Consider the following 26,586-nt stretch of genomic DNA (forward strand, 5'->3'; position numbering starts at 1 on the left):
TGGGCATTCAGTGGAGTGGGGGTTTTACGTAAGGAGGCTATTTTGTGGGACTGAAGAGTTTCAACAACCTCTGGAATGAATATAAATAAATATGGCCAAGGAGACCATTCTGACTTGCTGTGATCCAGTAATCAGTTATCAAGGTTCAATACAAAAGTGCAAGTTTACTTGTACCAAGGAACAGGTGGCTGCATCCATGGTAGGGGTCTCCTGGCCTTAGAAACCCAAATTTGTTTTTTCTTACAGATGCTAGTATCTGGATCCTCATTGATTCCAATGAGATGTAAAAATTGGTTGGAATGATCCCCATCAGGTGAATAATAAGACTCAGAGAATAAATTACCTGCCCCAAGATCACACACTACTGTAGAAGTCAGGAACAAATTTGGGTCTTCTGTTCCCTGAAATAGTAAGCCTTTTCTACTCTTACACGTTATAGATTAGATACATTATTCTCAGATTGATGTAACAGAAACGTTCATTTCTTTTAAAAGGGGCTTTGAGAATCCTCAAGTGTCCATGTATTATATTAAAGGATGCTTTGTTGGAAGAGTCATATTACTGTATTTTTAGATGCAAAAGTTATCTACCACTGCAGAACTTACTTTCACCCTTGTCAAACCTGCAAGCAATATGAATCATATCTCCTTGGCAGCTTTGTAAAAGGAAGCTCTGAGAGATGAATGCGCAGGAAAATGTAGCTTTGGATTCTTATACTTGCCTATAGATAGGGCTTTCTGGGTTTTTTGGAATTTTCTACTTAATTTTTATTTTTAATTATGGAGATATTTTACATGATTATTGTGGAAGATAGAGATAATCAAAAGAAAGCCATTTAAAAATTTTGACAATTTTGTTATATATCCTTTTTTCTATTTGTACAAACGATTACGCTTGCAGTAAATCATATACTGTTTAATAATTGCTTTATTTGCTGAATACGTCCTTTCAAAGTCTGTTAACATACTGTATATCCTCATAACTGCACAGCATTCCATCAACAATTCCGTATATTTGGACACAAAACTTTTTTTGAAACATAACATTTTTTGGAGAGGAGAGGTATCACAAACAATATAAAGAAGAAAAGAATAGCATTTGATATCACCTGTCCAAGTTGTCATTTGCAAAAGTGATACAGACACAGGTTTAAAAAAAAATCCAAGGCTGGGCATGGTGGCTCATGCCTGTAATCCCAGCATTTTGGGAGCCCTAGGTGGGCGGATCATGAGGTCAGGAGTTAGAGACCAGCCTGGTCAACATGGTGAAACTCCGCCTCTACTAAAAATACAAAAATTAGCTGGGCATGGTGGTGTGTGCCTGTATTTCCAGCTACTTGGTAGGCTGAGGCAGGAAAATCGTTTGAACCAGAGAGGCGGAGGTTGCAGTCAGCCAAGATTGCGCCACTGCATTCTAGCCTGGGCAACAAGAGTTCAACTCTGTCTCAAAAAAAAAAAAAAAAAAAAAAATTCAAGCACCATGAGAAGGTGGAAAAATAGAACTAAGATTGTAATTTCCTACCCATTGCCCTCTTCTCAGAAGGAATCGCTGTTAGCAGTTTTTGTTTTTTTATAATTTCAACTTTTATTTTAGATTTGGGGGTACATGTGCAGGCTTGTACATGGGTATACTGCATGATGCTGAGGTCTGGGTTATAACTAATCCCGCCACCCAAGTAGTGAGCCGAGTACCAAATAGGTCGTTTTTTAACCCTTCCCTCCTTTCTCTCCCTCCTCTCTAGGAGTCCACAGTATCTGTGGCCGGGCGCGGTGGCTCAAGCCTGTAATCCCAGCACTTTGGGAGGCCGAGGCGGGTGGATCATGAGGTCAAGAGATCGAGACCATCCTGGTCAACATGGTGAAACCCCGTCTCTACTAAAAATACAAAAATTAGCTGGGCATGGTGGCGCGTGCCTGTAATCCCTGCTACTCAGGAGGCTGAGGCAGGAGAATTGCCTGAACCTAGGAGGCGGAGGTTGCGGTGAGCCGAGATCGCGCCATTGCACTCCAGCCTGGGTAACAAGAGTGAAACTCTGTCTCAAAAAAAGAAAGAAAGAAACAAAAAACACAGTATCTGTGGTTGCCATCTTCATGTTCATAGGCACTCAGTGTTTAGCTCTCACTTGTAAGTGAGAACATGCAGTATTTGGTTTTCTGTTCCTGTGTTAACATGCTTAGGATAGTGACTTCCAGCTGTATCCAAGCTACAAAGGACACGATTGCCTTCTTTTTTAATGGCTTTGACTGTTAGCAGTTTCTAAATATTCTTCTGGAAAACATTTGTGTATATATGTATGTTGGTATTTACATATATGAATGTGTCTTATTGTTTTACAGTTAATTTTTTTTATTCGTCTGCTGTTTTAATGTAGCCCGTGAAATTGTTACGTAATTCCTTATATTTTTCCTAAAAGATTATTAACTAGTTTCTTCCAGCTCAATCCTATTTGCCAATAATCCTTTCCCAGTTCATTCTGTAAGGCTAAGTCTTCATCTCCAATCCCTGATCCAACCCTGGCCAGTACTCTAGCCCTGTTTGTTATAAGAAAGTTTCCAGTTGGGTGCATTAGGATTTTTTGGTTTGAAAAGACAGACAAGAACACACTGTTATATTTCTTTGCCTCTGGCATTTCTTTACCCAGTGCTTCTATGCCTTCTCTGTGGGTTGGACTGTGGTGGGCACTGATGACCTGAATTAAATTAAGTAAAGCATTTCTCGGTGGAGTGGCTCACACCTGTAATACCAGCTACTCATGAGGCTAAAGCTGAGGATCTCGTGAGGCCAAGAGTTTGAAACCAGACTGGACAATGTAGCTGGGAGTTTCCAAAAAGGAAAAAAAAATTTTTTTCAATTAACCTGTTGTGGTAGTACATACCTATAGTCCCAGCTACTCCAGAGACTGCTGTGGGAGGATCACCTTGAGCCTAGGAGTTGACAGAGGCTGCAGTGACTGCAGTGGCTCTCATCATGCCACTGCACTCCAGCCTGGGTAACAGCAAGATTCTTAAAAAAAAAAAAAAAAAAAAAAATTAAGTGAAATCTTGAAAGTGAGATAGAACATGAAATTGTTTTATATAACCTGAATTAATTAATTTTTAGAAGTAGCGTCTTGTTTGAATTCCTGGCCTCATGGGATCCTCCTGTCTTAGCCTGCCAAAGTACCGGGATTACAGATGCGAGCCGCTGTGCCCGGCCTATAACCTGAATTTACTCGTGAGAATATATCAGACAAGCCCAAGGAAGAGGTGTGTTACAAAACAACAGGCCTATGACAGTTTTGACTCTTCAAAAAAGTCAGTGTCATGAAAGACAGTGAAAGGCTAAAGGAGTGTCCGGATTAAAGAGGACTAAAGAGATATTAGCAAGCCAGGTGTGGGGACTCACACCTATTATCTCAACACTTTGGGGAGTCAAGGTGGGAGGATTGCTTGAGCCCAGGAGTTTGAGACCAGCCTGAGAAACATAATGAGATTCTGTCCCTACAAAAAATACGAAAATTAGCCAGGTGTGATGGCGTGTGCCTCTAATCTTAGCACTTTGGGAGGCTGAGGTGGGTGGATCACCTGAAGTCAGGAGTTTGAGACCAGCCTGGCCAACAGGACGAACGAAACCACATCTCTACTAAAAATACAGCAAATGAGCCGGGTGTGGTGGCACACGCCTACAGTCCCAGCTACTTGAGAGGCTGAAGTGAGAGGATTGCTTCCGTGTGGGAGGTGGAGGCTGCAGTGAGCAGTGATCGCACCACTGCACTCCAGCCTGGGTGACAGAGCAAGACCCTGTCTCAAAAAATAAAAATAAAAGATGAGACATGAGCGCTAAGTGCAGTGTAGGACCCTGGATCGGGCAGGGGGACTGCTGTGGAAGACAACGCAGAGGTGATTGGTGAGATTTGAATGTGGATTGTATGTTAGATAATATCATATAAACATTACATTTTCTGTATTTGATCATTGCAGTGTGGTTATCCAGACATCCTCTGTTGATGGTATAGGGACCATTTTAAATGATGGTAGGTTCAGGAATCGTGGCCCACTTGAGTCTTCCGTGGAGGAAAAAAACGGGAGTTTCAGGCGTCAAAATCCTATCATGGTGAACTACAGTGCCCTCTTGTGGTGAGGTCTCCCTTCATTCTTAGGGCATACCACTGACTGAGGCTTTTATTTAGTCATTTCACAAATCTTTTTCAGACCGTCTTATGTGTCAGGCATGGTGCCAAATGTCTAGAATACATAAGCTCCTTGTGGAACTGCTAAGCACACAAACACATATGGAATTACAAACTAAAATAAGGATTTTGAAAGAGTTTTATTAAATAGGTTAATTGCCTCTAAAACTTGGTGTGACAGAGAAAGGAGATTTTCTTGTCCTTGGTTTACACTGACTTTTGGGCAGCCTTGCCACATGGCTGTCTGGCTGTCTGGCATTACCTGTTCTGTATAGATGGCCTGAGTCCCTGCCTGCATGCCACTGTTTGTGACTAGGTTTTTTGTTGTTGGTGTTGTTGTTTTTGAGACAGAATCTCACGCTATTGCCCAGGCTGGAGTACCGTGGCGTGATCTTGACTCACTGCAACCTTTGCCTCCCGGACTCAAATCATTCTAATGCCTCAGCCTCCGGAGTAGCTGGGAACACACACACACACACACCACCACCATACCCAGGTAATTTTTGTAGAGACGGGATTTCGCTATGCTGACCAAGCTGGTCTCGAACTCCTGACCTCAAGTAATCCACCCACTTCAGCCTCCCAAAGTGCTGGGATTATAGGCATGAGCCACCACGTTGGCCTCTGACTGGTTTGATATTAATAATAAAGTTAGTGGACCTGGCGCGGTGGCTCATGCCTGTAATCCCAGCACTTTAGAAGGCTGAGGCAGGTAGATTGCTTGAGGTCAGGAGTTCGAGACCAGCCTGGCCAACAAGGCAAAACCCATCTCTATTAAACATACAAACATTAGCTGGGCATGGTGGTGCGTGTCTGTAGTCCCAGGTACTCAGGAGGCTGAGGCAGGAGAATTGCTTGAGGCTGGAGGTGGAGGTTGCAGTGAGCTGAGATATTGCCACTGCACTGCAGCCTGGGCAACACAGCAAGACTCTGTCTCATAAACAAATAAATAAAGTTAATGCCTCTTGTCCATGATTTAAGATAATAAAGTTTAAAAGAGAAAATATGAGATTGTTGAGAAAATATGAGATTGTTGTAAGTCAAGCTCACTTCTTGGATGGACACTGTGTGTTATTTGCAGCCACAGAGGAACCCATAGACCCTACTTTGTATCTATGGCAAGCCAAGAGTGTGCCTTCCCCTGCCCAGACCTGTTTGCTCACCAGCAACCCAAGCTTCCAGCCGCAGACAGCTGCATTAAAGTGACTCGGGGGAAGGGCTGGTCTGCAGTGTTCAGGGGCACCCCTTCACGTGGGAGGCACTGAGCAGTGGGAGGGGAGACACGGTGAGGCTGTAATATGATGTAGGGGCCAGGAGCTGGTTTACGCAACCCAGATGATGCAGTAGCCTTGCACATAGTCACCGAGGCAGCCTGGTGGACTGCTTAAAAAGGAAGAGAATAGTTTGCACAAACTGACATAGTTTTAATATTTGGAAAAGGGGAACTCAGCTGAATGACAGAACAGTAATGCTACAGAACAGACAATGTGTTTCTAAGTATTGGGTGTAGATATTGTGTTTTATCATGAAACTTCAGAAAACAAAAGTAGAGAGAGCAGTATTATGAACCTCACATTCCCGTCACCTGTATTTAGAAACGATTAACTCCTGGCCAGTCTCATTTCATCAACTCCCCACCTTCACTCAGCCTTCAGATGGCCTGGATTATTTTAACATTGTGTCACTTCTTGGTATAATTTTAGTTGTTGATAATCACGCTTTTTTGTCAACAATTTTAGTTGTTGACAATCCAGCCCAGGCTAGAGTGCAGTGGTGTGATCTCAGCTCACTGCAGCCTCTGCTGCCCAGGTTCAAGTTATTCTCCTGCCTTAGCCTCCCAAGTAGCTGGGACTACAGGTGTGCGCCACCACGCCCAGCTAATTTTTTGTATTTTTAGTAGAGATGGGGTTACACCGTGTTAGCCAGAATTGCCTCGATCTCCTGACCTCATGATCCACCCGCCTCCATCTCCTGAAGTGCTGGTATTACAGGCATGAGCCACCGTGCCTGGCCAATAATCATGCTTTTTTTGTGCTTTGGAAATGTACAGCTCTAATTCTGATGTATCTGGTTTTTGCTTGTTTTATCCTCTCTCTTCCGATCCCCAAGAGGTGGCATAGCATACAGACTCAGAGCATGGGCCCTGGTGGCCAGAGCAGTGTATGGGTTAGAATTTAGGCTCTCCTCCTACCAGCTGTTTGACCACAGGCAAGTTGGCAAACTTCTCTGGGACTCTGTTTCTCTGTCAGAACATGGAGAAAATCGTAAGCGTGCAAATGTCCGCTGATTCCATCAATATTACATGGAATCTTTGAGTGCTTCTTAACCACTGAAAGACTGTTTTCACATAGGATTCTCATTTAGCTGTACTGTAGTATCCAGTGAAGCGGAAGCTGAAGGTTATATCAGAGGTTTTCACACTTGTCTACCTCTTGGAATCACCTGGGGAGTTTCAAAAACGATTGATGCCTGCTCCACTCCAGAGATTGTAATTTAATTGGTCTGAGATGAGGCGTGGGCTTTGGTATTCGTAAAGATCTCAGATGATTGTTCTGTGCAGACAGGCTTGGGAACAGCTGGTCTCCCACCTCGAGCCAGGCAGAGCCCAAGTGCTGTAGCATTCAGTGTGCCTTCTGCTATCTCTGTGTGGTGACATGATTTGGGAGCCAGGACTTGGCTGGTAAACGTTTGGTTCTGATTTTCAGTTTCTCTGGTGCTGGGTAGGGTGGATTTGATGAACCTCACCCTGAACACCACCAGCCACAGCAGATTTCACATCAGGCTTTGTAAGACTTTATTTTTGTTTGTGTTTGTATTTTAATCAGAGGTTTCCAAAACAAAAAAAAAAACTATGATAAATATGTCAAAACTACTGACCAGCCTCACATGCTAGGCACTCTCGCAAAGGAGGGAAATATAGTGGCAGCAAAAACAAGTAGGCTGACAGCATTTCCATCTTCTGAAATTCAGAGAAAGCAGATGATGAAACCACATACATGTTATGTTCCCAATTTTGAGAAAAACTTTTTTTTTTTTTTTTTTTTGAGACAAAGTCTCAGTGTGTCACCTAGGCTGGAGTGCAGTGACACGATCTCGGCTCACTGTAACCTCCACCTCCAGGTTCTTTTAGTAGAGATGGGGTTTCATCACGTTGGCCAGGCTGGTCTTCTGACCTCCAGTGATTCACCTGCCTCAGCCTCCCAAAGTGCTGGAATTACAGGCGTGCGCCATCATGTCTGGCCAAGAAAAACTTTAGATTCACGTTCAGTCAGTTAAAAATATATGTCAAATTGTAAATGATCACCTCTATTGGAAAAAGGGTGTTTACTTATTTCTGCTCCTATGTATTTTCTAAACATCCTTTCATGAACATATGTTACTTTTATAGTGAGCAGAAAGTTATTTTAAAGTGTATTAGGTGTGAAAATTAAGATTAGAGACTGTTACTTATATAATATATATTTTTTGTTTACCCTTTCGACAGGCAGCAAAGTAATGGAGAATGGCCTCCTCTTCAAAGAACTTCTGCAGACTCCAAATTTTCGAATTACCGTGGTTGATGATGCAGACACTGTTGAACTCTGTGGTGCTCTTAAGGTAAAGTCAGCCTGGTGATCGCTACTGCAGGGGAGGAGTTCATCAAGCAAGGCCAATGTTAGCATCATTGAGTCTAATCCTCAAGAATGGGCTCTGTGTTCTCTGCACCCCCATCAGCGAAGAATAGTGAATTGAGAGCCTTGTTTATAACTTCCTGTTTTGCTGCAGCCTTTCCTGGGTAGTTCAGTTCCTCTCTTACTCGTGGCTTGCTTCTACTTGTAAATATGGGGGAATTGTGATGTTTTGGTCTTTGGGAAGTTGGCAGCATTGGTATTTGGAAAGCATGGGATTTCCTTGATGGTACGGTTTCACCTAGGAGCAAATGATTCTATTCATTCATGTTTTTCTCCTATACTGCATTCTGAGCAGGAAGAGGATCTTATTCCCTCTGAATTATGCTACTCTACTAGTTTGGCTGGTTGTTCTTGTTAAGGAAAAAACATAATCTGCTGCTGGTAGAGGTTTTTCTAAGAATAGTTTTGTCTTCGCCCTCTAGAGGGAGAAGATCTGATTAAAGAAGCGCCCTTCATTGACCAGTGGCCTTCGAAGTGATTCACCTGCCTCAGCCTCCCAACGTGCTGGGAGCTCCCCCACCTGGGCTCCTGACTTGTTGGCTTCTGGCTTTTGAAGCCTTAGGCACTGTCCCTCTCTCTGCCAGGACTTGGGGAACAGCCGGCAGGGAGTGCTGCAGCAGTTACCTGCTCCTTCCCCCTCACAATCCAAGTTGCCTTCAAGTCACTACCATCTACAAAAAAGAGTGGGGGGAATAGGGGAAATAAAAAGTTCTCAATGTGAATGCTCCTTTTGAGCCACTTCTGAGTCATCTCTTTTGCAGCAAAAAGCCACTCTTCAGAAATCTGAGCACCTCGGGGAGGATAGGCAATCCACCAGTCACCATCTTTATTGGGTAGGAGCTACAAAGGTGGAAAGAATGCCTGTCTATGCTTTCTCCTTACTTGTCTATCTTTTTTTCTAGTTGGAAGTTAAATCCACTTTCTAGAATTAACATTGTGTATATATGTGTGGTCACGATATACAGTAAGCATTTTAAAAAATTAAAGCCAATGAAAGGCTTGGGCTCCTGGGAAGCACACTTGCATGTTTTGTGGGTCATTCTTTGCATTAGCATTGCATTACATGCAGGTCCACTTATCCATGTAAGACGCTGGCTTTGGTTGCTTCGTTTATTTTTGTTGGTTGAGATTTTTATGTGTTTTTAATAGTCCTTCATTAAACTAATTACCACTCAACAGCAGGGGGCATCATGAATGCCTAATTGCTCAGGGCTGGTCTGAGCTGCTCCAAAGCTGTTTTTAAGTGACTGGATGTTTTTGGTGGTCATGGAGAAGCTGTGAAACCCTGCCCAGAACAAAGAGTGCTGGGTCAGAAGAAGGAGTCTAGATTGAGGTGAGGGCTTTGGAAAAGCTTCTGCTAATAGGAGCCCCTGCTAGTCTTGTGTCTGAACTTAGAATGGCCTTCATTTTTGCAGGCAGGAAGACGGTAAGTGGACGTGCTTCCTACCTTGATGAAAAGTGATTCACGGGGAATGCAGGGAGGTGGGGGCATCCTCCCTGCAACTTCCCACCCAATCTTTTAAAACGAGATCAGTTGCCATCATTCTTGTGGGCTTGCATCAGAGCTGAGATTTTTGAAAACGGAGAAACAGGCGCTTTTAGCAGTTATTAAATCCAACCATTGTCCTGTACAGATAAGGAAATGGAGATCCAAAAGAGCAAATGGCTTTAGGGTAGCAAGTACTGTCACAGGCGGAGCGTGAACAGGAGTTTTAAGACCCTTAGCCTGGTTTCTGTGGTTACTGTGTACAACTTGACTTTTCTGGTTACCAGGCAGCATAAATAAAAGGAAGCCCTCTCTCCTCAGAGCCTGCCAGAGCAAGGACACATGGCCATATGTTGGTTTCATTACAGAAATAACAGTGATGGGTTTCCCCCCGACTATAGCAGTCATATTCCTTGTTTTTACACAACAGAAAGGTGTAAAGAAGGAAGTAAAAATCAAATCACTAACAATCCTATATCCTGAAATAACCTCAATTAATGTTTGTTGTATACCCTTCCAGGGTTTTTAGTGTGTACATATGTGTTTGGCTCCTTTTTAAAACAAAAAGTAGATCTTACTGTTCAATCAGTTTGATTTTGTGTGTGTGTGTATGTGTTTTGTTTGTTTTTGAGACAAGGTCTCGCTCTGTTGCCCAGGCTGAGTGCAGTGGCACAATCATGGCTCATTTCAGCCTCAACCTCCCAAGCTCAAGCCATCCTTCCACCTCTGCCTCCTGAGTAGCTGGGACTACAGGCACATGCCACCATGCCTGACTAATTTTGTTTGTTTTTTGTAGAGCTGGGATCTCATTGTGTTGTCCAGGCTGGTCTTGAACTAGTGGGCTCAAGCAGTCTTTCCACCTCGGCCTCCCAAAGTGTTAAGATGCAGGCAGGACCCACCACGTCCAGCCATTGATGTGTTTTACCTTTTTTACATTAACTGTCTTTAGTAATATTCTCCATACTAGCGAAATTACAAAATGTACATTATCTTTTTGTACTCAAAAATGTAGAGTGTTTGGCTTACTAGGAAAAATAGGAAAACATCTCTCTACAAGGATACAATAGAAAATTCAAAGGATTTACGCATGATCGTTTGTACGGTGCCTCTTACTACCTTCAGAATGTCTTTCACGACCTCTTAGCTGTATTAATCTCTTTCTAAGGATATGTTCTTTTTTAAAAATCAACTTTAAGTGTAATTCATGTAATTAGGCTGGGCGTGGTGGCTCACACCTGTAATCCCAGCACTTTGGGAGGCCCAGAAGGGTGGGTCACTTGAGGCCAGGAGTTTTAGACCAGCCTGGCCAACAGGGCGAAACCCCATCTCCACTAAAAAATACAAAAATTAGCCAGGTGCGGTGGTGCTTGCCTGTAATCCCAGCTACTCAGGAGGCTGGGGCAGGAGAATTGCTTGAACCTGGGAGGCAGTGGTTGCAGTGAGCCAAGATTGCACCGCTGCACTCCAGCCTGGGTGACAGAGTGAGACTCTGTCTCCAATTAAAAAAAAACAAAAAGCGTAATTTATGTAATCAAACTACAGCTATTTAAACTGTGTAATACCATGGGTTTTGAGAGTTGTGTGCATGCACTCGTGAAAACCACTACCACAGTACACAACGTTTCCATTATCCCCAGACAACTCCGCATGTCCCTTTCAGGTTCCTCATCACCCCAGCCTCCAGTCGCGCAGCCACTGATCTGCTTTTAGATGCTATCATTTGCATTTTGTAGGATTGTTATAAGCAGAATTGTATAGTATGTACCATTTTGTGTCTGGCTTCTTTGATTGGAGGTATATTTTTGTTTGCTTTAATGTAAACTTTAAGAGGTACTTCATACAGAAGAGTATAAAAATCATAAGTATATAGTTTAATTGATGTTAATCCTTTTTTTCCACCCTCTGAGAGGGGTCTTGTGTTCGGGGCTCAAGCTGTTCTCCTGCCTCAGCCTCTCAAGTAGCTGGGATTATAGGTACACACCACATTGCCTGATTTATGTTGTTGTTTTGTGTGTTTTTAAATAGTCCAGTGGTCTTTTGTTTTTTATCAACTTTTTTTTTTTTGAGACAGAGTCTCTCCCAGGCTAGAGTGCAGTGGTGTGATCTCAGCTCATTGCAAGTAGCCTCCCAAGTAGCTGACAAGTGTACACCACCACGCTCAGTTGATTTTTGTATTTTTACAGAGACAAAATACAAAACCCCGTAGAGACAGGGTTTCATCATGTTGGCCAGGCTGGTCTCAAACTCCCGGCCTCAAGCGATCCGCCTGCCTTGGCTTCCCAAAGTGCTGGGGTTACATGCGTGAGCCACCACACCTGGCCTATTTTTTACACCTACTATGCATGAATTAATAGGGAATAAGTCCTAACAACTCAGGCTCTTTCCCATTAGTTCCCACAAAGTGTGCTTCCCTGGGTGGAGCAGACTGGTGCTTCAGTCTAATCCAGGTACCTTTCTCTTTGGCTTCCTTCTTTTTTTTTTTTTTTTTTTTTTTTTTTTTTTTTTTTTTTTTTTTTTTTTTTTTTTTTTTTTTTCAAATCCTGCCTCAGGTATATTTGTACAAATAGTGCAGGAGGACCCCAGCCCCATGTAGACATCCCTTGATATCTACAATAGCACCTTTTTTTTTTTTTTTAAGTTTTTTTTGCTTTTTTTTTTTTTTTTTTTTTTTTTTTTTTTGAGACAGGTCTCTCTCAGTTGCCCAGGCTGGAGTACACTGGCACAATCTCAGCTCACTACAACCTCCGCCTCCTGGGTTCAAGTGATCCTCCCGCCTCAGCCTCCTGAGGAGCTGGGACTATAGGTGCTCGCCACCATGCTCAGCTAATTTTTGTATTTTTTGTAGAGACAGAGTTTCACCATGTTGCCCAGTCTGATCTCAAACTCCTGGACTCAAGTGATCCACCAGCCTTGGCCTCCAAAGTGCTAGGATCATAGACCTGAGCCGCCACGCCCTGCCAATGTCACCTTTCTTATAGATTCGCATATATGTGACCAAAAGAGCAACTTCATGTTTTCCAAAAGACCTAGAGAGCATATGTCGGGTACAGTGTTTCCCTTTTGTTTTTGTCATTTTGGTAAATTACTGGAAGATGGCTATTCTGGCCAAAAGGCTATTATTTTTAATAGATTCTTTATCAGGATTAAGTTTCATTAACAGGGACCCAAAACAATATAGGTTGAGTACCTCTTATCCAAAATACTTGTGACTAGATGTTTTTCGGATTTTTTCGATTTTGGAATATTTGCATTATACTTACCAGTTCATCATCCCTATTTGGAAATCCAGGATGCTCCAATGAGCGTCATGTTGATGCTCCAGAAGTTTCAGATTTTGGAGCATTTTGGATTTTCAGATTAGGAATGCTCAACGTGTCCTGGCTGAACAAGGTAGAAGTTTCTTTCTCATGTAAAATCCAAAATATATATGACAATTCTATTCCACAGAGTTTGCAGAGACCCAGGCTTCTTCCAGCTCACTTGGATGCCTTAGCTCATTTTGTGCTGCTGTAACAGAACACCTGAGACTGGGTAATTTATAATGAACAGAAATTCGTTGGCTCATACAGTTCCGGAGGCTGGGAAATCTAGCACTTCTGGTGTCTCATGAGGGCATGGTCTGTGCCAAGTGGCACCTTGAATCCTGCTGGAAGGGAGAAGCGCTGACCCTCACACGGCAGAGGAGTGGGAGAGCCAAACAGAGATCCACTCCCAGAGTCCTTTTTCTAACATGCCATTCAATAAGGCCGAATGCGCACGACCAAAACACTTCTTGTTAGGCCCACCTCCCAGCATGCCACAGTGGTCACTGAATTTCAACATGGGTTCTGGAGAAGGCAAACACTGACCAGCATAGGGCATGACCCCAGTCTTCATGTTCTGTGCAGGTGACCAGAGCAGCATCTACCTTCCAGGTACAATGTCACGTCTACCTTCCAGGCAGCAAGGTTAAAAAAGGAAGAAAGAAAGAGAAAAAAGGATGAAGGGCATGTGGCAGCTATCTTTCAAGGAAGGTTCTGGAAAACCAACCTTGTGACTTGGCATCATCTTACTGGATACACTAGGAGTGACCGTAACTAGCTATGAGGGAGGCTGCAAAATCATTTGGGGGATGTTTTCTCTGGTTAGCCCTATGCTTGCATTAAAATATGAGACTGTTACTGTAGAAAGGAAGAGCAGATCAGGGATAACCTAGCAGCCTGCGGCACAGGCTGGCAGTGTTCCTCTGTGGGGCTGTTCTGCAGCGCTCATTGCTGGGCATGTAGGTTTGTCCCGGGCTTTGGCTGTGATAAACCGTGCCGGGATGCCCCGCCTTGGGTCTCCTCTGTAGTCAGGGCCGCTGCTCGCCCAAAAGCACCTTTATGTGAGTGAGAGCAAGCCCACATAGTCTGACACGCTAGCCGCTAGCCATAGGTACTATTTACATTTACATTCAAATGAATTACGTTTCTTAAAAACTAAAAATTCAGTTTCAGAGCCACAGTAGCTACATTTTAAAGACTCAGTGGCCACATGTGGCTAATGGCTGCTGTATTCGATAGAGCAAGTAGAAAACATTTCTTATTGAAGAAACTTCAATTGGACAACACTGCTCCAGCTAAGGCAGCTTCATATTGGTGTGACCGGCATGATGGGCCAAGTGTGGGCTTGCCTCAGCCTTCTTTGACATCTCAGCCAGGCCGCCCTAGACAGGGGCCAGCTCAGACAATACGTGGCACCTTGCTTTAGTAATCTCAAACAGACAGCCTTCCCTTAGCAGCTGGCCTCAGGAGGAGTTGGATGGATTGTTGGAACAGGAGAAAACAGTAGTACTGACTGACTGGGGTTTCAGGCAGGCAGTTCTTGCTGGACGGTGAGAACGTCTGTGTAACCTGCAGATAGCATGGGCTGGTTCTCCTGTTTCTTATTCTTTTTGTGGGAAGGTGGACGTGGGAGAGGAATTGAGCCCCATCCAACCCACCCCTATTCAGAACTGAAACGAGTGCTCTTGGGAGTGGATGATTGCCTCTGAGTGTTGCCATCACCCAGGAGATGGGGAAGGGCTACACACGTCTGTCTTCTGAAAATTATGGTATTTTTAGCTCCAAAAGGGTTTAAAGCAGATTTAAATGCACAGTGGATAATGATAACTTTCACATCTGAGCGATCTCAGAGGACATCTGCTCGATGCTATTCAAACACGCTCTGACTGGCTCCGTGTGGTTATTTTTCTTTTGACAGTGATAAGTGGTGGAGGGAGAGAATGAGGATTTTGAGATCCGTCATAAAGCGATTAAACTGGGTTGCAGCCCAGGGTCCTCTTAGAAAAGAGGAGTTGACCCTGCAGTAGGTCTTCCGCCTACCCCCTGCCCCGGTGGGGAGGTTAAATGTCTAGTAGAAGCTTTGAGGTTGTCTCAACCCCTGTGTCCTGCAGTGAAGGGGCCACAGAGGAGCTGCGAGGGAGCTCCTCATCTGCTCGCCCTGGTTCCTCATCTGACTTTTCTGAGTACAGCAACATGCAAGCACTGCTTCGGAGCCCAGGGCCTGTCCATACAGTCCTGCTTGGATGGTTTTGGTGGAAGAAAGCTCCTGCTAAATCTTTCCTGTTGGGGGGGGTCAGCTCTTCCTGTTATTAAGTTCTCATCTGGACTCTGCCGTGGCCTCTCTGTGCCTTTCATTCACTGGCCCTAGAGCAGCAAAGTGTGGTGTCATCTCCTCGAGCAAGCACCTTACTCTGTGTGCCTCAGTTTCCTTTCATGCTCCCATGATTATAGGATCTGCCTTGTGGCAATGTTGTGCGGTTTAAATGAGGCAATAATATATGAAGCTCTTAGAACAGTTCGATAACGTTAGCTATTACTATTTTGTATTACTTTTTGTCTCCGAAGCTAGCTTTTTTTTTTTTTTTTTTTAGACAGGTTCACTCTCACCCAGGCTAGAGTACAGTGGCGTGATCTCAGCTTACTGCAACATCTGCCTCCTGGGGTCAAGAAATCCCTCCACCTCAGCCTCCCCAGTAGCTGGGACGAAAGGTGCCATGCCACCACGCCTGGCTAATTTTGTGTATTTTTGGTAGAAACAGGGTTTCACTATGTTGCCCACACTGGTCTCAACTGAACTCCTGAGCTCCAGCAATCCACCCGCCCCAGCCTCCCAAAGTGCTGGGGTTACACCCAGCCTCAGCGGCCCCTTTTGCCTCCTAAGCCTTGGTATAGGCCAGGAAGGCACTCTCCTTTAACATCCGATGGCAAAGGGTCAGGCAGGCCTTTTTGACTGAGGCTGGAGGAAGGGCAAATTTCCCACTGGAGCAGCAAGTCACAGGGTCAGAGTGGGCTGCAGAGCCAGGCACCAGGAGTGCACCCTGACTCCATTGCTTACCGGTGAGGTGTCTTCGCAAGCCACTAAACCTCCCTGAGCCTCAGTTGTGCCAGTTGGGAGGATAGGTACATGCTTCAGAGTCGTGGGAATGACGATGAGGCAGTGTGTGTAACTAGCCTGGGCTGGCCGAAGGCACGTCATAAGTAAATGCCTCCCCTCCTCTGTTTACAGGAGTCCCTTGTTGAACAGAAGTCCATGTTCTCTCCCGCTCAGCCCATAGACATTTCCTGGGGTTGGTTTTTCATATAACAGTTTCAGAATGGTTCATGTTGTGATGGAGGGGAGCATGGGGACACAGTCCGGGGGGCATCAGAGAGCAATTTCAGGAAGCTGACCAGTTGGCCCACAGCCTAAGCCTCGCCACATCGCATAGCAACTTCAATAAAACCATTTGGCTAGCTCAGCCAAGGGCTGGCCTCTAGGCTTTGGCAGCCAGTCCCCCTGCACATCCCCAGGCATCAACCTGTTGCCCAGTGCAGGCCTCAGTTGCACCAGCTTCCCTGAAAGAATGTCAGTCCCAGAAGGGCCTTGAAAACTCCTGTACAAGCCCTGGATTTTACGTCGGAGGTGAAGGTGGCCTGAGAGGTGGAGTGATGGCCCCAGGCCACACTGTATGTTGCAGAGGCTCTCCAATGTCAGTGCCGTGTACCGCTTCTGTCTCCCTGTAGCCTCCTTAGTCTGTCAGCTATGCTGGGAAGGGGATCCAGGCCTAGGTGGGCCCAGTCTGGGTGTTCTTATGGTCCCTGCTCTTAGCCTCTGCATAGCACTCACCCTAAAAGGCCTGGGTGTCCCATCCTGACTTGGCAGCTCACCCCACCTAGGAGCAAAGCCGCAGAACCAGATCCCACCGACCCCCAGCGTCTCTCCAGGCTGCTTTCACAAGGCCTCTCCCTTGCCTCTTCCCTGATGCTGCCTGATGCTGAGAGTGTGTAAGCCAGGAATTGCCCCCTTCCACCATCCCTGTGTGTGGAAGTTTGAGGTGATTGCTGTCTGAGAACTGATGAAACCTAAGTTCACATAGCCTGTGGTAGGAAGAGGCTGAGAAACTTTTGCAGGTACAGGCAAGTTGGTATCTTATGAAGACATGCATGTGGTCAGCCTGTCAGCTTCTAGGACCCAGTTCCTCGTCAGCGCTGCCTGCATCCTTTTTAGAGAAATTTTCGACTTTTTCCTTTCTGTGTCGACTGCAATGAGAGGCATAAGCAGCAACCCCAATAAGCTCTCCCATTACTGCTGAGGAAGAGAAGACACGGGGGGCCCTTCCCATCCCCATCCTTCATTCTCTAGCCCTCTTCATTCCACGTCACCTCGTGGGAGAGGGCAGGAGAGGGCTCTGTTCTGTGGGTCTGTAGGGAGTAGATGGAAACTTCAGGAGGCCCAGTCGGATGTTTCTTCCTGTGAAATAGCTTTGTGCCTCGGTCTCCTGGTGAGAAGTAGCTATATCTAAATGACCACGTCTGTTTGTCCTGGTGAGCCCAGCCATATCAATGCTATGTTTCATGTGTTTTATCAAAAACTGCCTGCATACTAGAGAAGGCGTTTTTATTCCCCAGCTTTTTCTATTTTTCACCTGATCCCTCAACATTTTATAGGCCTGATGTTTTAAGAAAAGTTATTCTTTCACTAGTAAAGCTTGGTTTTATTAAAACACACTCATGTTAACTGATTTCCCAAACTAGCTTCATGTTTTAAAATCTCACAAGGCTCCCTGTGTAGTCACCAGGTATTATTGGAATTGCTAGTGTGGTTAGACAGTTGCATATTTGCTTTTTTTTTTTTTTTTTAGCATTGAGTGTTCTTGGTGAAGGAGCAAAGTGCAAGGGGCCAGGAATCCGGGACTCAAGTAACATACCATCTATGTTACTTGTCATAGATGGTAATCTGACTTTTACTTATTGAGGCCCAGCTCAGATGTCACCTCCTCCGTGTGGCCTTCCCTGCTTTGAACGGAAGCATGTGGCTTCTGCCACTTTTCAGCACAGTCTCTTTCCTCTGCCTTTTGATGTGCTTTGTTGTGTCTCTTTTCCCAGCCAGATTGTCAGCTCCTTGAGGATAACCTCTGTGTCTGACTCTCATCTTTACAGCTTTCTCCCCCGGGAGCATCTTCAGCCCCTGCATTCCCCCACTCCCACCCTAGCCCCTGCAATCCCTGTTTCCCTCCAGAGCTGAGTGGGGTTCTTCCTACACAGTACATGCTCAGTGCATACCTGTTGAAATGGAATTTCAGATTCTCAGTACCTTTTAGAGAATATCATGTTCTGCCGAGGTTTACAGTTATTTGTACACGTTTTAGCTTTCCTGTAAGGTCAGGGGTGGCAAACATTTTCCATCCGAGCCAGATAGAAGAGGCCTTGTGGACCATCCGGTCTCTGTTGCAACTACTCAAATCTACAACTACAGACGATGTGTAAATGAACGGGCATGGCTGGGCTCCCATAAAACGTTGTTTACAAAACAGGCAGTTGGCCTCGATTGCCAGCCCCGACACCAGATCATCAGCTTCTGAAAAGGCAGGCTCTGTGTCTCATTTGCCTTGTGTCTAGCAGAGGCCATGCAAAGAATGAGCGCTCCATAAATACTCATTTGGGGATTATTAAATGAAACAAGAGGCTGGAATTTGAGCTGCACACAATCAGGCCTCATGACCCAGTGTTTCAACTCCCACATCATACCCAACAGGAGTGCCTGCACGTAGCCACCAGAGGACATGTGCCAGGGTGTCCATGGCAGCACTGTGTGTCATGGCCCCAAACTGGAAACGACCCCAGTGCCAGTTGACAGAAGACAGTTCAACAAGTTAATTGCAGCATATTCACAAAATGGAGTACTGTGCAGCAATTAAAATAAATATGCTAGATGTGAAAATATGGATGGATCTCACAAACACGATGTTGAAGTAAGACAAAGAAGCTACACATAAAAGACTATATATTGTATGACTCTCTTCACAAAAAGTTTAAAGGCAGGTAAAACAAATCTGTGCTGTGAGAAGGGAGGAGAGTGGTTACCTTTGGTGGTGGAGGTGGCTGGAAGCGGGGACTGGTGGCTTCCTGAAGCCCTGGCTGTGTCCTTTTCCTTGGTCAGTGTGCTGGCTGTGGGGCTGTGTGCAGTCTGTAACAATTCTTCAGTCTGTGCACTTAGGATTTGTGTACTTTTCTGTATGAATGCTGAAGTTGCACAAAGCATTTCATTTAAAACAAAAGAAAACAAAAAGTGGTTTGTCCAAATATTATTTAACCAAAGACTGCTATCAGCCATTCTAATTTTCTGGCCAATGCTCTTCCACTGCTGCCCCCTGCTGACCCCAGATATGGGCTCTTTGTCCTAGAAAGGGGACTTTGGAAGCCTCGTCTCTCCCGTCATCTCTTTCACCCAGGTGTGCAAGAGCAGAACCCGGCATTGATCATTTTGAGGATGGTGCCAGTGTTCCTGGTCTGTCCTTGCCTCGGCATCCCCCACCGCCCCTGGCACCCATACCCACAGTGGGTGCTGTAACAGCATCTGGGCTCTGTGGTCTTCTTTGCAGAACATCGTAGCTGTGGGAGCTGGCTTCTGTGACGGCCTCCGCTGCGGAGACAACACCAAAGCTGCCGTCATCCGCCTGGGACTCATGGAAATGATTGCTTTCGCCAGGATCTTCTGCAAGGGCCAGGTGTCCACAGCCACCTTCCTAGAGAGCTGCGGGGTGGCCGACCTGATCACCACCTGCTACGGAGGGCGAAACCGCAGGGTGGCCGAGGCCTTCGCCAGAACTGGGAAGGTAGTCCCTCACCTGCCCTCCCGCACCCCTCCTTCCTCACTTGAGACTCCTGGCTTGGGGTGAGCTGCAGCCCAGCAGAGATTCGTGCCGGCATCTGTTTGCTGGGATTGTTCTGTCTGCCTGGCTGCTTTCACTTGAGTCTTCTGTTCTTTGTGTCTTTATCTTTCCTTGGCTTGCAGCAGGGTATTGAGGCTCTTCTCTCCACCTTGCTCTTGAAATAAACGATGCCAGGCCAGGCATGGCTTGTGCCTGTACTGCCACTGCTTTAGGAGGCTGAGGGTGGGAGAATTGCTTTAGGCCAGAAGTTCAAGGCCAGCCTGCACAACATAGCGAGACCCCATCTCTACAAAACAAAGAAAGGAAAAAACTTAAAAATTAAACAAGTCAATGATCCTTTAGTCTTTACCATTTTTTTTTTTTATAATCCTTTGTTTTTAAGACCATTGAAGAATTGGAGAAGGAGATGCTGAACGGGCAAAAGCTCCAAGGACCTCAGACTTCTGCCGAAGTGTACCGCATCCTCAAACAGAAGGGACTGGTGGACAAGTAAGTCTCTCGGTCGCCCATGAAAGCAGATAAACGTCCATTGCTCCTGTTCCCAGGAATTCCAGCTCCATGGAGATGAGCTAGACTATTTAACAAGTGCACTTAGAACTTTTCTGGATTAGTTCAGTCCTTTGTGTGATGTGAACATCTGTGATGAGAAGCATCTGCCTACCCCAAAAACAAACGTTTACACAAAACCAGGCTCAATGTGAATGAAAGGAGTTGAATTCTGTAAATCATCTTATAAAATCTGAAGCTTAGGATTCTAGTTTGTCCTGTGGGGTGTTTGGTAAAATCTACATATCATACGTTTTAAAATTTATAAAAATGATTACCTTTTTTGTTTTATAAAAAAATATGGTCATGTTATTAAAATGTCAAACAAGCCAGAAAGGAAGGAAGGACAAGGTAGCCCAACATCGTATGGTTAGAAGGGAGCTCTGTTAAGGTTCGATGCACAGCCTTCCAGTCTCTTCACTGGGTGGGTAGATGCGGGCATGGGATGGGATGGGATGGGATGTGATGAAGGGGTGGATGGATGGATGGATGGATGGATGGGTGGATGATGGATGGGTGCATGGGTAGATGAGTGAATGGATGGGTGGGGTGGGTGAATGGATGGATAGATGGGTGGGTGCATCCATCCTCCATTGCCCTTCCAGGCCAGTTGTGTGTTAAAGGTGGGCTTGAGTCAGTTTATTTACCACCTGATTTAGAGAGTGAGCTCTGTAGCACCACAAAGCTTCCCAGCCTCTCTTGAGGCCACTCCCCGGCCCTTCCTGCTCCACAGCGCTTTCTCTTGCCAATTTACTGAGCATGATTGTGGGTGACCATAATCATGATGCCAACTACACCACTGTATAAAATGCTTATGCAGCACGTTGTATGTATTCCTAACTCTCCCGTAATACTCTCTGAGGGAGGGGAAGTCTGGTAGCCTAGGACTGGAGGGAGCTGAGCAGCTGGATTGACATGCTGATTGTGGCTAATTCAGAGCAGGCGCTCTCCAAGCTGGGAGGAGGGTCGTGGATGCCTTGCTATTGTCTCTGGTTGCAGCTCCTTTATCCTGGTTCTGTCGGTTCAGGTGTCTGCTGGTCTTCGTCATGCATCTTCTCTGCACCCAGTACCCCTCCTCCTTTTACCCAGAACAAATTCATCAGCCATGGAGTTCCTTACTGAAAGTTAAAAATGAAGGTGGATGGAACATTCACCTTCTCTCTATAATTTGCACTTTATTTTTCTGAAATGGCTTTTAAAACCAGCCAGGCAGAGAAGGAAGCTCACAAACAGGCTGCCAAAGGAGGAGAACTACCTTTAAATAGTGACTAAAAGGAAAATGCCTCTGACATGCATGGTTTTCCTTACCTACTTAGCAACAGACACTGATATGTTTGTGTGTGGCCAGACTACTTTAATGACCACTGAGCATTCATCAAGAAATTTTAAGTCTAAAAAAAAATACACACACACACATACACACACACAAACACACACATATGTATGCACACACACATACACCTGGCTGCTTGGTGAGACTCTTCCAACCAGAATTTTCAAGTGGCACCTGTGCGCTACCAAGGGGTGCCTTGATAGGATTCTGTGGATGGACAGGTTGGCTGGGCATTGGCCTGTTAGTTCCAGGGGGACATGGATTGGAACTGTGATTCTGGGATCAATAGCTGCCTGTTTTCAAAAGCAGGTGTAATCAAGCAGGCAAATCTCTGCTCCGAGCAGACATCTCTCCTTGGTCATGTCCCATTTCATTTCTTCTGATTAGAAATTGAACAGGCTGGGCCGGGCACAGTGGCTCACGCCTGTAATCCCAGCACTTTGGGAGGCTGAGGCAGGTGGATCATCTGATGTTGGGAGTTTAAGACCAGCCTGACCAACATGGTGAAACCCCATCTCTAAAAAAAAAAAAAAAGAAAGAAAGAAAGAAATTGAACAGGCTGCCCCTGCGCTTAATGACATCGCTGCTGCGTTGGAGACAGCAGCGCCCTTGTCCTGGCTGGAGTGTAGAATCCCCTGGGACTTCTCCCCATTCCTTGCACCGTCTGCCTCCTGAAGGCAGAGGCCTGTTGCTCTCCTTTTGCACCACCTCTTACTTTGATTCCTTATTTCTTTTCATTCTGGCCACCACTACTCCGGTCTTCCTCTGTTTCCTCCTCCCCTCCCTTCTCTTCTCCACTGCTATAGAAAAAAATAGCAGGAAGGCAGCATTCAAGGCTGCTCTGTGGCCTATGAGCCATGTGGTCTTGGGCAAGTCACGTATTTAGCTGTTCTGTGCCCCAGTGTTCTTATCCACAAAATTAAGATGGTAGACCAGATGATCGCCATGATCCCTACTAGCTTGAGCATTTACATTCAGAGACCCCCTGCTCTTATGGAGTGAAGCACACGGTCCTTAGGTTGGGGCAGCCCCCCTCAATCTAGTACCCACGTAACTTCCTGTAGTACATCTGCTTACTCCCCATGGTACTTTCATTTCTTGAATGGAACTTTTCTTTGCTTCCTTCTCAGACTCTCATTTTACCTTAATTACCTTTTCAAAGGCCCTGTTACATTCTGAGATCCTAGGGGTTAGGACCTAAGCATAGGAATTGGGATGAGGGCACCATTCAGCCCATACACATTGCTGTAAGCTCCTGGGTCTCCCTGTATCACCCAGGCTGGGGTGCAATGGCGAAATCTCAGCCCTGCAACCTCCGCCTTCCAGGTTCAAGAGATTCGTGTGCCTCAGCCTCCCCAGTAGCTGGGATTATAGGTGCATGCCCACATGCCCAGCTAATTTTGTATTTTTAGTAGAGGCTGGTTTTTACCCTGTTGCCCAGGCTGGTCTCAAACTTCTGAACTCAAGCAATCTTCCCACCTTGGCCTCCCAAAGTGCTGGGATTACAGGCGTGAGCCACCACGCCTCGCCTGGCTTTATTTATAATACTGCACATCCCTGCACCTAGTCTGAAGTCTGATACATCTTAAATCCTCAGTATTTATTAGTGGGATAGCTGACTGACTGGTTTGTCAATTTTGTAAATGAAATGTTGTCTTTTGACTTCCTTTCACCTCTAACTTTATTTAGAGAGCTTTCCAAACTGATCTAATTGGCCTTTTAGCATTTTGTATAATAGAAAATAATATTTAGATGGGCAGTGTAGCCTAATGGTTGAACATTGGCTTCAGAGTCCAAAACTGTGATTCAGTTTACTCGTATATAGAATGGGGACAATATTTTCGACCTCCTGGGGTGATTGTGAGGATTAAACAAGTTACTTGTCTGCAGAAATTTCCCCTCACCACACTTCATATCTCCTGTTAACATCCCATCCACAGAATGCACTTTGGAAATGCTAGTTTTAAAAGTTGGGAGTGCTTTCAGCTGCAAGAACCACACTCAGTTATAGCAGGGGGATGGAGGTAGACGTTATTAAATGTCGGCCCATGGCTCGGTTATAGCAGGGGGATGGAGGTGGACGTTATTAAAGTGTCGGCCCATGGCTCGGTTATAGCAGGGGGATGGAGGTGGACGTTATTAAAGTGTCGGCCCATGGCTCGGTTATAGCAGGGGGATGGAGGTAGACGTTATTAAATGTCAGCCCATGGCTCGGTTATAGCAGGGGGATGGAGGTGGACGTTATTAAAGTTTTGGCCCATGACTCGGTTATAGCAGGGGGATGGAGATGGACGTTATTAAATGTCGGCCCATGGCTTGGTTATAGCAGGGAGATGGAGATGGACGTTATTAAATGTCGGCCCATGACTCGGTTATAGCAGGGGGATGGAGGTGGACCTTATTAAAGCGTCGGCCCATGGCTTGGTTATAGCAGGGGGATGGAGGTGGACGTTATTAAAGTGTCGGCCCATGGCTCGGTTATAGCAGGGGGATGGAGGTGGACGTTATTAAACTGTCGGCCCATGGCTCTGGCTCTATATTAGAATCTCAGTGATCCTGCTGGCCTTCCCTTGAACCTCAAGATAGCTGCAGCAGCTCCAGGCATCACATTCACTTTTACACTCAGCGAGGAAACAACAGTAGTCTGGGGTAACAGATTTTTCCTCTGGTGCCACTGAAGGAGAGAAATGTTCAGCAGATACATTATGTCTTGCTGGCTAGGACTTCCCCAGAAACCTTCAGCAGATATACTGTGTCTTGCTGCTCAGGCTGTGTTACTTGGCTAATTCTAGATGAAAGAAAGGCTAGGAAGGTGAGTAGGCTCTTTCTAACCTTGGGAAAGGGAGAAGCAGGTTGAAAATGGCTTTGGTTGGCCAGTCTTCTGCTACCACACTGCTTTGGGGACATACACATTGTTCTTGTTTCAGTAACAGAGAAACATAGCATGGAAGGACAAAGAAACGGGCTGAATTTTCTAGGCTTTAAATCCCCTCCACAGGAATTTCTTCAGCAAATCCTCACTGAGCACCTGCCCCTTGCTCTGCATTGTGCCAGGCACTGAGGATACAGTAGTGAAAAACTCAGACTTGGTCCCAGTCCTCATGGAGCTTTCTTAGTCCAGGACACGCTGACCCTCTTGTGGCTGCTGGTCTCAGCTGTCATTACTGCACACCCACCATTTGCTGAGTGTATACTGTACACTCCACACGTAAGTCATTTAATACTTGCAGCAAGGCTGTATATCCAGTCCTGTTTTACAGATGAGTAGACAGGGTCAGAAGGATTGTGAAACTTGCCAGAGTTAGTAGGCTATAGAGTCAGATTTCATTAGGTCTACCTGACTCCAAAAAAGAACAAAATATCCCAAACCTAAAAAAAACTACAGTAAAAAAAAAACAACCCTACAACAATAGGCTCTCATAAAGACATGTGATCTGTTAGTACTATTTGTTTTTTGTTTTTTTTTTTGGAGACATGGTCTCACTGTCGCACACCCTGGAGTACAGCGGCGCGATCTCAGCTCACTGCAGAACTCCGCCTCCCAGGTTCAAGCCATTCTCCTGCCTCAGCCTCCCGAGTAGCTGGGGTTACAGGCGTGTGCCACCACACCCAGCTAATCTTTGTATTTTTTAGTAGAGACGGGTTTCACCATGCTTGCCAGGCTGGTGTTAAACTCCTGACCTCAGGTGATCCGACAGCCTCGGCCTCCCAAAGTGCTGGGATTGCAGGCATGAGCCACCACACCCAGACTGTTCTTCTTAATTGTCATTATAAGATTCTGTCCAGCTAATTTTCAGGATTGCCTTTCAAGACTCTATTGATTCTGCCAAGCTCACTTTGAGCTATGTGTCTGTGTACTTAAATGCCTGCTGAAATTAGTTATTTATTTAGCAATTTCTGCCATTAAAAGAAAAAAAATCACTAAGTAGCTGTGCCCTGGGATTGTGCTGTTTTCTTCCAATGGATGATTAGCCCACCCCTTTGTACCCTCATCCATTCCAGACTTTCACTCATATGTGTGTTCACCTCTTGGAAGAAAAGGTAAGATATATCAAGCTTCCAGCATAAGATGAGTGCTTTGCTAATTGTGAGTCCTCACTTGGATTCTTGCGGGAGCATTCCAGCCTGCATTATTTGTGGTGATGTGTGGACTGCTTCATCGTCATCGTGAGATGATTCTTTTTGGAGAAGGGAGAGCAATGCCTCCTTGCAACTGAAAATTTATTTTTACAACTTTTATAATAATGACAGAATTTAGACTCATCCAAGATTTGACCAAGAGTCGGAGCCACAACTCTTTCTGTAAATGACAACAGTTTGCCCGGTAGGGTGACCATGTGACTTGTTTGTAGACAGTGCATTCCAAATCTAATTAGACAGAGCACGGTCTAGGTTGCACCAGGATCTGACAGCCACAGCGCAGAGGCTCTCTGCAGACAAAACAGTAGAAAGGGGTCACTGTGTTTTCCAGAGTCTCATGCTAACCTGCAATCTGTCAGGACAGAAAACCTAATTTATTCCCTGAGGCAAATCCAGAGGCCTAACCTTGTCTTTTCACATTTCTTCCCTACTAGGTTTCCATTGTTTACTGCAGTCTATCAGATCTGCTATGAAGGCCGACCAGTTCAAGAGATGTTGTCTTGTCTTCAGAGCCATCCAGAGCATATATAAAGTGAAACGTGCAATGTGCTGGGGAAAGCTCCGCCTTTCTGATCCATCTTTTGGGTTCACGTGGAAACCAGGATTTGGCAGCATGATGTTTGCTTGACCGTAATCTCATCATGGATATGTATGAATTTTTACAGGTTCATTTTTAAATTGTAAGAGGCAGTTCATTGGCAAAGAGGTCCTGGGCAGCAGCTAAAAACACATACACACACACACACACACACACACACACACACACGTGCACACGTACACACGTACACACACACACACGTACACACACGTACACACACACACACACACACACACACGTGTGAGTGGCAGTTTCTTCCTCATTCTGTGGGTGTTTCTATGAGCCAAATTTCAATGTTTTTTTTTCAAAATTGTTTATGAAATTTCCACACAGTGGTAGCTTATAAAATTGGAATGATCTCAGCTAAATTGTTTTAGGTGTAATACATATGGATTTGAATGGGGGATCTCTTTTTTCTCATTCTTCTAATGTTAAATTTTAACCAGCATTAACATCGTAGACTGGATGAG

The 26,586-nt window shown here is 45.3% G+C and overlaps 1 protein-coding gene across 1 annotated transcript in view; it reads left to right on the forward strand.

Annotated features, from left to right (window-relative positions):
* GPD1L (glycerol-3-phosphate dehydrogenase 1 like) overlaps window positions 1-26,257 on the forward strand; it is a 58,100-nt gene extending 31,843 nt beyond the window's left edge. Inside the window, exons 5-8 of the mRNA XM_017521677.1 lie at window positions 7,653-7,765; window positions 19,209-19,442; window positions 19,882-19,988; window positions 25,953-26,257. Of these exons, the coding sequence (XP_017377166.1) occupies window positions 7,653-7,765; window positions 19,209-19,442; window positions 19,882-19,988; window positions 25,953-26,049 (551 nt within the window). The 3' untranslated portion in view covers window positions 26,050-26,257. The remainder of the gene's footprint in view (window positions 1-7,652; window positions 7,766-19,208; window positions 19,443-19,881; window positions 19,989-25,952) is intronic.
* Window positions 26,258-26,586: the final 329 nt, after the last annotated feature.

Source organism: Cebus imitator, unplaced genomic scaffold (assembly GCF_001604975.1).
Source record: "Cebus imitator isolate Cc_AM_T3 unplaced genomic scaffold, Cebus_imitator-1.0 Scaffold21, whole genome shotgun sequence".
In the NCBI taxonomy this organism is placed as follows: Eukaryota; Metazoa; Chordata; class Mammalia; order Primates; family Cebidae; genus Cebus; species Cebus imitator.